The following is a 14,060-nucleotide window of genomic DNA, read 5'->3' on the forward strand; positions in this document are numbered from 1 at the left end:
AGAGACTAAGGAGATGGTGGAATCTCCTTCTTTAGAGATTTTTAAGGTCAGGCTTGACAAAGCCCTGGCTAGGATGATTTAGTTGGGGATTGGTCCTGCTTTGAGCAGGGGGTTGGACTAGATAACCTCCTGAGGTCCCTTCCAACCCTGATATTCTATGATTCTGTAACTGGGATAAATCATGCATGCAAATTGTGCATCAGTCATGAAATGGGCTACAAATGCAATAAAAAGTAAGGTATTCAAAAGTTTAACAAATGGAGGGGGGCACCGAAGATGCTCCTTGCCTGGGGCACCATTTGTTCTAGGGCTGGCCCTGTTTGTAGCTAGTTTTCCTTTTTTTCTGTATACTAAAAACTCATTATATTTAACCATTCCTATCTCTAACTTAAAAATAATCTATTTCATGTGACTAGTGAAAATAGGCTATCTTTGCTAGAAGCATATTTTATGGGATATATGACAGTCATTTATTCAGCGTGTTTTGGCAGCCAACTTATAACACATGGTGTGGGGATTTTTGTCGGATGGACTGCAAATAATTTTAATTTTTTTTATAGGTCTGGGAGCTAGAATCCGGGCACCAAATCTACCAGATTGAAGATGCCCATGGGCCTAATATTGAAGTGACCTGTGCAGCAATTGATAAAAATGGGTTTCACCTTGCTACAGGGGCCTATGATGGTAAACAATTGAATTATCATTACTATTCTGTTCTCTCTTTAGAATGAGATACTATATTGTGACCAGGGCTGTGAGAACAGTTTGCTTGGAACCCACCTGAAACCATGTTGGATTGGGGTCCAATTTCAAAAAGCTTCTGCAAAACTGGACTGGTGCTGTTTCGTATGGATCTGGCCACTACCACCCCTTTATATTAAATGCCGCAATGAATAGCAATAAAATAGAGACATGGCATAACTTTAAATAAATACCACAAACTAAGCTTCTCCATGCAATTTGACTTAACTGTGTAGTACATCCTACCTCTGGAGCTTGAATAGACCTACCTGGGCTAGCTGTGATCAAGCTAGTGCATTAAAAATTGAGTGTAGCCACAGCAGCACAAGATGTGGAACAGGCTATCTGCCCCAAGTACATACATAGTCTATTGGACAGGGTGGTACTTGGGGCAGCAAACCTTTCCTACCATTGGTACTGCCACAGTGCCGCTCTATTTTTAGCATGCTAGCTCGACCCAAACTAGTCCAGGTATGTCCCCTCGAGCTGAAATTTACACCTTCAGCTCAAAGTGTGGACATACCTCTTGTGTACCAGGGTGTATGTACCCCGCCTCCAGTCAGAGAGGGGAGAGGTTAGTAAGCGTCCTTGCAGGACAAGAAAAATACCTGCCTGGCCTGAAAGGAGTATGAAAGCTGTCACGCCTGAAAGGAGAATTACAGCTGGATCTAATTTGGGAATCAGGCCTTTGAAAGGCAATTTTAGGCTTTATGGAAAATGGCCTTTGGCTCTGTCTGCCTGGCTTCTAGTCCAAGATCTTTCCCTCAGGACTTAGGAGCTAGACATGAATGGCATGAAGGACAAGAGGCTGTAATAGTCTGCACTGGACTACAGGGACTGTTCCATGATATGATACTTCTCTGGGGGGTCTGGAATAAGTACCCTGTGAATACCTGAGAGTATCGTGCCTTGCTGCATAAAGCCTGAAGCAGTCTGGAACCAGTCAGCCCTGCTCTACGTTACTTAGAATGAACAGTATTAGAGTAAGGATTACATTGAAACAGACACCTGAAGAAAATCCATCCTATATGCAGTGTGACAGTTACTGCAGTGTTAGAAACCCTGATATCTTCTTGGAATTTTCTGACTCTTGTGTGCTTGAATTCTCAATGTTAACACTGTTTTGATGACAGGTTTTTGCTTTCAATTTCCCTTGCTCATCTTCTTGTAAGAAAGGGGAGAAGGGATGAAACTGAGGTGCCCTTCACTCAGGAGGACTAAATTAGCTTAACAGGCAACTTTCACTCAGCTGTCCTTAACATTCTCAACCCTGCCACTCAAGGAGGCTGCATGAAAACATGGCAGCACTGGTGCTGGAACAATTTGTATAGTGGGGGTGCTGAGAGCCATTGAACCAAACTATAAACCCTGGATATGATGGAAACCACTTCAAGCCAGGGGGTGCTGCCTCCCACACCTCTAGTTCCAGCACCTGTGCATGGCAAAATGTGTGCACACTCCAAATTTAAATGTTCACCACTTCAAAAATACTGAACGGACCTGCTTCAAGCGGGGCATGCATTTCACTCCTCAAAGAAAGCTCTAAAACAAGCCAAGGTTTGAGTTTCATAGAATCATAGAATCATAGAATATCAGGGTTGGAAGGGACCCCTGAAGGTCATCTAGTCCCACCCCCTGCTCAAAGCAGGACCAATTCCCAGTTAAATCATCCCAGCCAGGGCTTTGTCAAGCCTGACCTTAAAAACCTCTAAGGAAGGAGATTCCACCACCTCCCTAGGTAACGCATTCCAGTGTTTCACCACCCTCACAGTGAAAAAGTTTTTCCTAATATCCAATCTAAACCTCCCCCCCTGCAACTTGAGGTTGCAATCTTAAGTTTCAATCTTAAGTGTTATTGATACGCAAAAACCAAGGTTATGATAGGAACATGTAGGCTAAGTGCATTTTTTCCATCTTCGTATAATTCAAAAATAACAAAACCAATTTTGCTCAAACTTTCAAAAAAATTTAATTATTGTGGGCTAAGCCCAAGCATGAATATCTTCAGCCCAGAAGGCATTTTAATGAGGAAACTGTGAGCAACTGTAGTAAAGTAGTTAAAATGAAAAGGGGAAACTCAGTTTTATAGGATTTGCTGACTCTGTACACTATACATAGTTAGTGTATTTTCCGGTATGCAACATGTCATGTAATGTATGGTATGTTAGTTTGAGATTGTATGACAAGGCTTCTCCGTTTATTTACCAGACCTGCACTGAATTCTTCAGTAAACTTTAATAATTGATTAATCAATTAGCATGGCTGCATAATTCTGAAACTTCAGGGTTTATTGAAATGTTAAGAAGTGCAGCACCAAGAAATGTTGGGATATTCCAGAAATACACAAGGTGCCTCATGAAGAGGACATGGCCTCTGTCACAAAGCATGCAGACCAGATTATTTCCACTTGAGCATACTGCCCTTTATTTGCACCATTTACCTGAGATACTTTGCCCACAGGGCTTAGGGGCTACTCAGAAGGGAAAGCTGTTGTCAGGGTCAGTAGCTCCACATGACAAGGGTGGATCCCAGGTGGTAGCTGCTCCTTCAGAAAGTGCTTCAGCCTCTCTTTCCACCCCCTCATTTTGAGAGAAAGTCTGGTAGTGAGCCATATCGCTCTCAACCTTGTGGCTCTCTCAGATTGGAAGATCTGTGCCTTGCTGGCTCCCTTTCTGCCCTTTTGTGGGCTTGGCACAGAAGCAGGAAATGCAAAATAGGCGTGGAGAAGGACAGAATAGTGGTCTGTTGGCAATGGCAACGTCTGATAACCCCATATAACTGTGCTCACTGAGAGGAGAGGTGAGGGATTGGAGAGTCTATTCCATTGTTTTCCCATTTAGGCAAAAATGCTTTTGCATGCCCACAATCAAGGAAGCCCAGGGTTGAATTTACATTATCTGAAGCGTGAACAGACCTTGCAGGCAGACTGTTGTCCTGCCCCAGGAGATATTTCTAAAAAATATCTGGTGGTTGATGCTTTTACAAAGGTCCTAATGCTGGTCAGGGGCTCATTGTACAAACAGAATTAAATAAATAAGCCTTAAAGAGCTTACATTTGACTTTGAAATAACTCAGCCAACACATGAGAAATTGAAGGAAGGGGTTTTTGAGCCCCAAGATAAGTTATTTCTAGCATGGAAGATTTTAGCAGTGTCTAGAAAGGGAAAGGGTCCATATGAGGCAGGGAAATCACATCAATATTCCCTGCAATTGGCTGATTGAATATTTGTAAGGGATCCCTACATACACGCTTCCTGCCAACCCTGTCCCGCCCTCCCCCACAGCAGATACCTGGTATTTGTGAATTAGTCTATCCCAACCACATGCTTCTGTGAAGCAGTATTAAAATACCAAACATCAGACCTGTAGAAATGGGAAATGTGATGCAGCTGTGTTTTCTCTCTTTTTGCTATTTGGGACTTGTCAGGTTTCTGAATTGAAAATACATGTTTTGTGTTTAACAGTTTTTGTCCTTCTTGTTCAGGAACATTGAAAATCTGGGATTTTGGAAGTGGACAGGAAATTAAAGCTTTGCCTGTCACAAATGACAGCAAAGATGATGAGCAGTGGCTGCTGCAGCTAGTTTATCTGAAGGCCAGTGAGAGTCGGCATGTGATCCTGGCTTTGGAGCACAGTGGGAAGATCCAAATCATTCAGGTTTTTGATATTTTACATGTGATTTATTTCATTCTGTAGCTGCTAATTCTGAAGTTCAAACAGACAGCTTTCATAAATCAGTAGGCAAACCCTATGCAACTGTCTATGTAAAGTAATTTTTCACCAGAGTAACTCTTTAATATTTAAAATATCAGTGTGTTCAGTGTTCCATGGCTAGATTTTCATCATTCTGCTCACCTCTTTCCATGAATCCACTACACTGGAACCGTTAATATTTTTCTCATTGCAGTTAGGCTTTGGTGGGAAGTCAAATTTCCTATCCCTTAGTCATTTTGCTCACCGAATAAGAGCCAGAGCCTGCCCTTAATTTGCAGGATGTGCATAACTTTACTCATTTAAGTAAATGGGAATACTCCAGTGAGTAAAGATAGTCACACGTGCAAGTGCTAATAGGATCGGGCCCCAAGACTAAAGAACGCTTTCCCTTCCCCTCTCCTTCAGAAGTGAAAATCAGAGGCCCACGCACTCCCTTTTGATAACATGATCTGAGGGAACAGCATGATCTGAATCCTGCATAGGAAGGTTGCAAAGGGATATGAAAAAGAGCGTCCCGTTCTGCAGTTCCTTCCTTCCTCTTGAGTTGCTGCAGTGCAGCGCTCTAGCCCCATTAGCAATCAGCTTAAATAGTTTACAGACTAACAAGAAAATAGCTAGAAGCAAATTTGAGGCTACTTTTGTTCTTGCATATTTCTATTTATAGTGATACCCTTTGCCCAAGCACCTACACAGAAGAGAATACTACACGCAAGGTAGTTGGTGAGGCAGACGTCACCCAACTTGTCTCTCTCTCTCTCTGTTCATAATTTGACAGAGACCTAGCCCACTCTGCCACAATGCACTCATACAGTCAAGTTAATAATCATAATCCCAATACATACAACCATAGGATTGCATAAACAACATACACTCTTAGGCATAGTAAGGTCATGGACAAAAGAACAGTTTTCTGATTGCATCTGGATGAAATTTCTGTAATAAAAAGTTATACACTGTGGTTATGAGCATGAAAATATCAAATGTTTGGAAAAATAAGAATTTATGCAGCCTTCTTTATCTCTCTGAATGTTGCTATGGAGGAGAATAGTCACAGTGTATGGAGCTGCTTTACAAATTAACATACTATAAAACTTGAAATAATCAGTTAATTGAATTTGCTATTTTTGGTTAATTAAAAAACCTCTAATTTTAATTTACTAACAGCTTAGATAGATGTAGCCACATGAACCATTCCTCCCAAACATTACTGTGAATCAAATTTAAATCTGAAAGGTGCTAAATAATACTGCCTAGTAGATTTAAATGTTTTATAGTAATTTTTTTTTTCAAATAGTGGTGGTTCAATATTGAAATGGTTTTAAAAAATAACACCCCTCTTCAGCACTGATTAATTTTACAATGCCTCTAGAACTGCAAAGAGAAGAGGAGAGAACTGCAAAAAAAAAAAAAAAACACGAACTGCAAAGAATTGGGTAGACAATCCTCAAATCTGGTGGATATTCCAATACTTAGATTTACCAAGACAACACAAAACAGCTTCTGTAATACCTCACTGGTTACCCAGAAGCCAGCAACATAGTTCCCTTAAAGTAACCCAGCCTCAGGCCTGCACCCAAACACCCAAGTCAAATATGATGAAGATTACTGAAAATCTTATTCATCATATAAAAAAGTTCTATCAATCCCAAAGGATCGGACACATTACCTCCCAGGTTAATGAATATTCCAGATCTTACACAAATACACACTTACAGCCAATTCTTATTAACTAAACTAAAACTTATTAAAAAAGAAAAGATCAGTATACTTACAGACATGAGCACAATCTTGAGATTCAGATTCATAGCAGAGATGGTGAGCTTTGTAGTTACAAAGAGCTCTTTCAGAAATAGTTAATAGGTTTTGTCCAATGTTCATATTCAGGGTGGTCCAGTCAGGACTGGGATCTCAGTCCTTATGGCTTAGGCTTCCCCTGCATGAAGCCTCAAGCAGATCTGAGATGACAGGATCAGGACCCCAGGGTCTTTTATACAGTTTTCTAGCAGCCACTTGACATACAGTCCTGGGTTAACACTAGGCTTTTGATGTAGCCTTCTGTTTCCCAAACCTCACTGGTAATTAACTACATGGATTAACATAAGCTAATTTATCCGTTAGGCAGTCTATTACAAATTTTAAAGAGACATATAGACAATGACGTTATTGCATTCAAGATTCATCTAAACGTTAATATTCTTTTTTGATCTCTGAATCGATAGCTATAGTGACAAAGAGGAACTTATATCTTGTTTAATAATTAGCCACGTAAACACACACAATTAGTATCACCTCTAATTCTCTAACAATACAGGTTTTCACTTCAAAGTTCTAGCCTATCTCGTAGGGAAAGGCCCTACTTACCATTCACATACTTTCCTAACATGACTTTAAAGCTTGGGTCATTTAGCCAGCAAGCTGCTTAACCCTTTCTGGCCATGTGTTACACTCTGAATAAGATCTGTTGCAATTATACAACCATGGTAGCAACAATGGTTTGCATGGTCATATTTTAATCAGATAATGTCACATTTGTATTTTTGTCTTTGGTTAAATGGGTCATTTTACTAGGGTAATGAAGGTGAACCTTATCTGACTGTTACATGGGAGCTCCCTGAGGCTGTGTCACTTATTCTGCAAGGGAATCCAGTCATGTCTCTATGTCTGAAACCCAATGCCAGGAAAGCAAATGGTTTTTTTCCAGATGTTCAGCTGTTGTCTGATACAGAACCTAAGAGAAATAATGAAATCCAGGTGAGAACACCTCTTAATTTTCTGCATTATTTACCTAACATCAGCTAGTGAGTAAGAGATTTAGATGCAGAATGAGAGGCAAATGTTCTAAACTTTCCACTGCATTGAAATCCAAAAATATTTTATTTCAGGAGGTGACTATTTCTATGAGATTTAGTTACATGACACCTATTGATATTAGTAATTGTTGTGATTAAATAGATAAACATTGGTATGGCAATAGGCCCTTGATTATTGGTGTACGAATTGGAAATAGTAAATAGAGATGTCCATCCAAAAATCTCAATAGCAGTGAAAAGGACTTCATAAATCTTAATGAATTAATCCTCTCAACAACAAAGAAAGGAAGAGAGAGCCAAAATATGTCTATCTTAGATGAGGGCACTTAGATGTGGAGAAACAGACTCATCCAAGATCAAACAGCAAGTCTGTGACAGACCTAGGGCTAGAAACCGGATCTCTTGATTGCCAGCCCTGTGATCTAGCCACCGGACACTGCCTCCCATTCTAAATGACATGGCCATGGTGACATGAGTTACCTGTATACTTCTCATGAAATGAGGCACATTTAACACAGGCTTGCCAAATCCCTCTCGCCAGGGCAAATAGGTTCCCAGGTGATTGTGACCAATGTTACTGACCTCTGCAGAATCAGCTGTCACAAATTTTTTTAGGTATGTTTGTAGCCCTGATAGTTGTGAAGAAAAATGTAGTGAGTCACCTGTAGCTACTGCTGCTGGGTGGTGAGAACAACTGCTACTCAGACACGTTCAGGCCTGACTCTCTGTGACCTCTACTCGTTCTGCCTCAGTTCAGAGTGTGGAGGAGTCGCTGCAGTGGGATCAATTGAATCCTTTAGGCTCCACTATTCCTTACCATGGGCCACAGGGGAAAAGGGTGAAGATCAACAGTTCCCACTCCTCCTTGCTGCCAGTCACCTGAGGCCAGTTCCAGAGGAGTCCTGCTGTGCCCTTAGCAATGTCCTTATGTGTCTGGGCTCCTCCTCGTTTTATTTTTTTTGCCTATGTCCAGTGGGTCTCCCTCCTGCCTCCCATCAGGCTTGGTGGAACAGAAGATACCCCTCTCCATCTCAGAGAGGCCAGGCATGCCAGCAACTCTAGGGCCCCATCCCCTGAGCAAATGGCTGAATATCTGCCAGAATGGTGCTTTAAGTACTGTATATTCCATCCTAATAACACAAGAACAAGGGGACACTCAGTGAAACAGAAATGTGCAAATTCAAGACTGAAAAAAGGAAATACTCTTTCACACAATGTGTGGCTAGACTGTGGAATTTATTGCCACAGGAAGTTGTTGAGGCCAAGAATTTAGCAAGATTTTAAGAGGGATTGGATGTCTCTATGAATAACAAGAATCCTCTGAGCAGTGGCGTAGCCAGGTGGAGAAAACAGGGGGAATGGAGATAAAAAAGGCACCACCCGCTTGTGCTCACCCAGCGGCGCTCCAGATCTTCAGCGGCACTTTGGCGGCGGGTCCGTCACTCGCTCCGGTCTTTGGCGGTACTGAAGGACCCCCCACCGCCGAAATGCCGCCGAATACCGGAGCGAGTGAAGGACCTCTGGCTGAAGTGCCGTCGAAGACCCGGAGCGCCGCCTGACCCGCCGTTGAAGACTCGGAGTGCCGCCGGGTGACAAAAACTTTAAAAGGCGCCACTGCTTCTTGATGGGAGAGCGCTGCCCCGCTCCCCCCAGCTACGCTACTGCCTCTGAGGTATAATAGTTGATGCCAACAGATCACTGCAAGGAATATAAAACTTCCTGCTTCAGGGGTTAAACCAATCTCAAAATATTAGGGATTAGGATGAGATTTTTTGTGAGGGCAGATTGTGCCACAGCTGCCTACTTTGATTTTTCACCTTCCTCTGAATCATGTGGTGCTGGCCAGTGTTGGAGACAGGACACTGGACTAGATAGTCCATAGCTCTGATGCCTGTCTAATTCCTGTCTAATGCAATGTGTTGTTCAGTTGCTCTTGCTGTTAATTTCATTTGGATGTTTGCGATGTGTGAATGTCTCAGTTCAAGTATGTTTGTGCCGGTATTAATGTATGGTGCAAACAGTGTAATACAAAGGGGAAGAAGAATGATCCTGGGTGTTCTTCCAGGAACTTCCTATGTCATGTTGAACAAGTATCCCCCTCCATAAAATGGGCATAAGAATACTTACAGTGGTTGCCATCTAAAAAGTCAGCACTCGCCAGGATTTATCACAAGTATTCCCTCCCACTTCATCCTTGGTCCCTAAAACAGGAAACTACTCTGGGGTCTCAGGTATAGTTAATGCAGTCTTTAATAGTGACCATAGGTCTTACCTCAGAGGGATGCTGAGGTCTTTGGATGGAAGGCACCATAAGAATGGCAAATGTTATAATGTGTAACTCTAATAAAATGCATTGAGTTTACAACAATGTACAATGTCATTTTCCGTACATAACGCATTTGTTTAAAACATTTCACTATCAAATGTCATGTCCTTCTTAGTAAAAGTCTTATTTATGCTTCCTTTAGAATTTACCAGTGGGTGAAGAAATGAAGTGCTTTGATGTGTTAAAAGTAGAAGGATACAGCTTGATAGCTACTGGAAATGCACATGGTGCAATAATCTTGTGGGATTTTGAATCTGCTACTGTCAGATACTTGTAAGTAATACTTTGGTAACAGATATGGCAATATCCTGGACAATTCCTATGGAATTAAGTTAAACCTTATTGATTTAAGTTTAAGTATTTTGGGGTACACTGTATTGAAAATACAAATGTTAATATACTATTGTATATAAAGAGTCCAGCAATGCCCCCTCTGCATCAAGGTCTAGTAATCTTGAGCCTTCTGGCTTCAGGGCTTTTCTCATCTAGAGTCCCCATATCAGGGGTAAGCTTTCTGCCTCCTGCCCTGCCTAGGAGTTGTTTGGTAACCACCCTCTCCACCAGTTCCCAATGCAGAGTCCAGAAGCTGATAGCTAAGTTCTGCACCCAGAAGTGCAATGCTTCTGTATCCCTGGGTCATTCCTACCAGTCCCCTCTTGGCATTTAAAAATAAGGCGTTAAACAACTGAAATCAAAGATAAAGCCTCAGACCTGAGTTCTGTGAGCCCCTTCTCTGTGGGTTTGGTGAAGTCAAGACTAGCAGAGGCCTCAGGCGTTAGGACATCCTGTAGTCCTGCTTCCCAGGATCTGAGAATGTACATCAATTCACTTCCACTGTTTACCCTCCTACTGACCTGGTCTGCTTTCCTTTTGAGCTCTTCCTCCAAGCCATGCATGCTTTGCACCTTCTCAACCCCTTCCTTACTGGTGTGGTGTTTGTATACGCCATCACACCACGCAAAGAAGTGTGTGTGAGGGAGAAGTGTGTGAGAGAGGGAGGCCAGGCAGTCACCTTCTCATGAGCTTGGACTAGGACAAAGCCAGCTGGCTGCCCTTTGAAGATGATAGAAGTGGAGCAGTAGAAAGCCCTCTCATCTCCAGATGACATGGTAAAGGAAGACTACACTTTTTTGCATGAAGGTGACACGTGTGGATGGACATGAGTGGGCAGATGGTGGGAATGGTTGGAACTCCCTCTTTCCTCCCCCCTCCCACTTCTTCTGGAGGAGAATCCTTTACTGAATTCCTCCAGACATCAGTGGTTTGGCTTTGAAGAAAGAGAAGGTTTGGAGAGGATTGCTACAGTACTGATCATCACTACTTTGCCAATATCTAGCTGTATTAGGAGAGCTCTTCTTCCTTTCATCTGAGTGGCTGCTGGTCTACTTTCTGACCTTCATGCTGGTTCCAAGAGCTACTACTAATATGGTGCTTGTTTCAGATTCCATATTTGTTTTCCCTTCCTTTGTCTTTTGGTGATGCTCCTCTTGATCCTAACAGTTTGTCTTTTAAATATTTCTCATTTTTTGTGCCCAAGTTTGACAAAGAGAAATCCCTCCAAAACACCTTCTTCCCTAATTAACTGCTCCAAAAAGTTGTCATTAAAAATACCACTGTTATCACTCCTAAAGCCTTCAGAAACTCTGAAGTTATTGGGGGGGAGGGGAGAAACCCCAAGACCCTGAGAGTTCCCTCAATCAATGTTGTTCTATGCCTTCCCATATCTTGCCCACCAGGGACTGGCAGGATGGTCTAGTGATCTCTGTATGGTCCCAACTTTCTAGCAGCCCAAATCTGATCTCCCCCTAAGAATTGTCACATGCCACTGAACAGTTTTGCCTAGCTCTAGTAAATTCATTTAATAAGGCTGTAAGTAATTACCTTGAAAACTACATTCTGGCTTTGAAGAAGCTATTAGAACTGGGCACATTTATTAACGTGAAAAACATTCTGAATAAAAAATGGGATTTTGGTGATGTTTTTTATCTTCATCAGTTTCTCTTTTGGACAAAATGTCAACACTAAAACTTCAACAAATTTTTATATTTTTCAAAAAATTTGGTTTTGAAATTGTGGGTGAAATTCCACTTTTCCTCCCTTAACTCTTTTCCCAAAAAGGGGTGAGGGAGAAACGAAAGGGGAATAAAAGATTTAACTACAGGTCTGCTTCTCCCTCCCCTTGCATAGGGGGAGAGCTGTTAGTGTGGCTGCATGGAAGAGAGAGGAAGGGGAAATGTTGGATGAAGATAGGGCATTGTACCCATGATTCACATGACTGGACTGAATGCCAAGATTATGGCAATTTTCTGCTTCAGTTAATGTATTTTTCTTTGTCTTAAATGCTGAGTCTTGGGGGAAGGCCTGGCTGACTGAAAGATTTTTTTTTTCCACTGAGCCATTCCATCAGCTTCCAGGCTCTCAGTTCAGTTCCTTGTGGGGATGCTTACAATGGCATAGCATATACTAAGCCTGCTCCATAGGTTTAAAAAAAAAGTGCAATCTTTTCTAAAGATGTCAAGCCAGCATAATTCATAACAATCAATTGATTTTGCAAAATTATATGTGACTACTTACATGTAACCTAAACACCAGGAAACAAAAATTGTTTAATTCTTAAGCGGTTATGCATTTCAGTCTATAATCTTACCTAAGAACAACGCACTGTAATAAACATAATAGGTGTCGAAGTGTGTGACAAATCCTGTACAAACCTCTTTATTTCCAGGGATAAAACTTATCAGGCTTGTCAAGACGCTACCGGTCAAGTATCTGGAGTCAATGCTGTGCTATTCCTGTTCCGGAGTGATTTCTCTTCCAGGTAACTGAATGGCATGCACTGCATTATGAATTTTGCTCTGTTAAACTGGCATAATTTTTCCACCACTCTTTTACCCCAGCATAACCTAGAGCTGAACTGAGCTGGATTAACTGGGTTTGATTAATCCAGTTAGAAACCCAAGTAGGTGCTTAGCTTTCCCATTCCTTCCTCAGTGTCTCCTTACATGTGAGATGCCCCTCCCCTTCCTCATTCAAAAGCCTCCTAAGCCTCACTTCTGCTCCATAAGAAGTTAATATAACAAATCTATTTAAAACCCCAAATTGCCCCCTCTTCTGAGTTTTTTGCAGTGGCTCTTCCCTTCTTTTAAGCTGTTTTGTAGACTGTAAGCTGTTTGGAGCAGAGGCTGTTTTTTATTGTTGTGATTTGTACAACCCTCAAGTCCATAGTCAGCTCTTAACAAACAATAGTAGTGGCAGGCCAGTATTCCTCAAAAATTAACGTATGCAGGACAGATGCTCAGTCACAAAGCCCATATGTCTAGAGCGGAGGGTTGAGCATGTGTGCGTTTTCACAAGCGCGCAATTTCCAACGTATGTTCATAGGCACCTGGCAGCCTTAAGGACTTAATTTGGATTAAATACTTATACAGTATTAAGGATTTAAGCAATTAAGCAGCTTTATGCCCCCTTGAATCTGTAGGGTGGTTTGTGGTCTTATGTCATTTTAAATCCTTAAAGCATCTTACAGACTTACTACACCTAAATGTGCCATAACCATTTAATAGATGTTAATCAGCCTTTCAATCTTAAACAATAACTTTTGGCCCTTTTTTTTCAAAGAGACCCAGGTAAATGAAATTAAATGCAGTGATTAGGTTTCACAGTTTGCATTTTTTTTATGTCAGGAAATATTCTGACTATTGAAAGGTGAGGCTCTTGCAATGACATTGAATCATACATGTTTTGCATAGGTTGTATTTTCTATTATTGTTTCTGATTACATGGAAGCTTATTACTATTACACACACAAAAATACATTAAAAGAACATTTGCTAAACTTGCAAAGTGAAGCACTCAAAGGCTAGGAAATGCCAGAATTAAGGAGGCACCCTTGCACATATGTGTTATGATAGTCTTTAATTACATGATCACATACCACTCGTTCCATGGGATCCCTGCCTCATTCAGTTCACAGGATGAATGGATGGATTCACTATTTTGCTGTCTCCCCATTGTTCAAAGTGTGGCCCGAGGCCTTATTTATTGCACACTATCAAACCCTGCTCTGAAGACAATATTATTAATTTCCTCATGGATTTTTCTGTAGTGATCATGACTGCTTCAGACATTCATTTATTTTCATAACATTCCTGTGAAATAACAGGGTATTATTATTCCTATTTTCTGGGTGGATAATTGATATACAGAAATATTAAGGTCAAAAGTATCCACTAATTTTGGGTGTTCAATTTGAGACAACTAGCATCTGATTTTTCAGAGTCCTTAGCATTGTTCTGTTCAAAGGACAGCTCCCATATTGATTTCAGCTGCAACTGTGTGCGCTCAGCACTTCTGCAAATCAGGCCCAAACTGGGCATCCATAAAATTAGGAATACACAATTAGTGACAACCTGTGAAATGTTCAACTCAAGTGACTTGCCCAGCATCACACAGGAACTCTATGGCACAGG

The 14,060-nt window shown here is 41.4% G+C and overlaps 1 protein-coding gene across 1 annotated transcript in view; it reads left to right on the forward strand.

The window, feature by feature from the left end:
- Positions 1-14,060, forward strand: part of WDR64 (WD repeat domain 64) — a 140,058-nt gene that overhangs the window by 101,835 nt on the left and 24,163 nt on the right. Inside the window, exons 13-17 of the mRNA XM_073336679.2 lie at positions 561-684; positions 4,226-4,398; positions 7,024-7,206; positions 9,734-9,864; positions 12,317-12,409. Coding sequence (XP_073192780.1) covers positions 561-684; positions 4,226-4,398; positions 7,024-7,206; positions 9,734-9,864; positions 12,317-12,409 — 704 coding nt within the window. The remainder of the gene's footprint in view (positions 1-560; positions 685-4,225; positions 4,399-7,023; positions 7,207-9,733; positions 9,865-12,316; positions 12,410-14,060) is intronic.

Source organism: Lepidochelys kempii, chromosome 3 (assembly GCF_965140285.1).
Source record: "Lepidochelys kempii isolate rLepKem1 chromosome 3, rLepKem1.hap1, whole genome shotgun sequence".
NCBI lineage: Eukaryota > Metazoa > Chordata > Testudines > Cheloniidae > Lepidochelys > Lepidochelys kempii.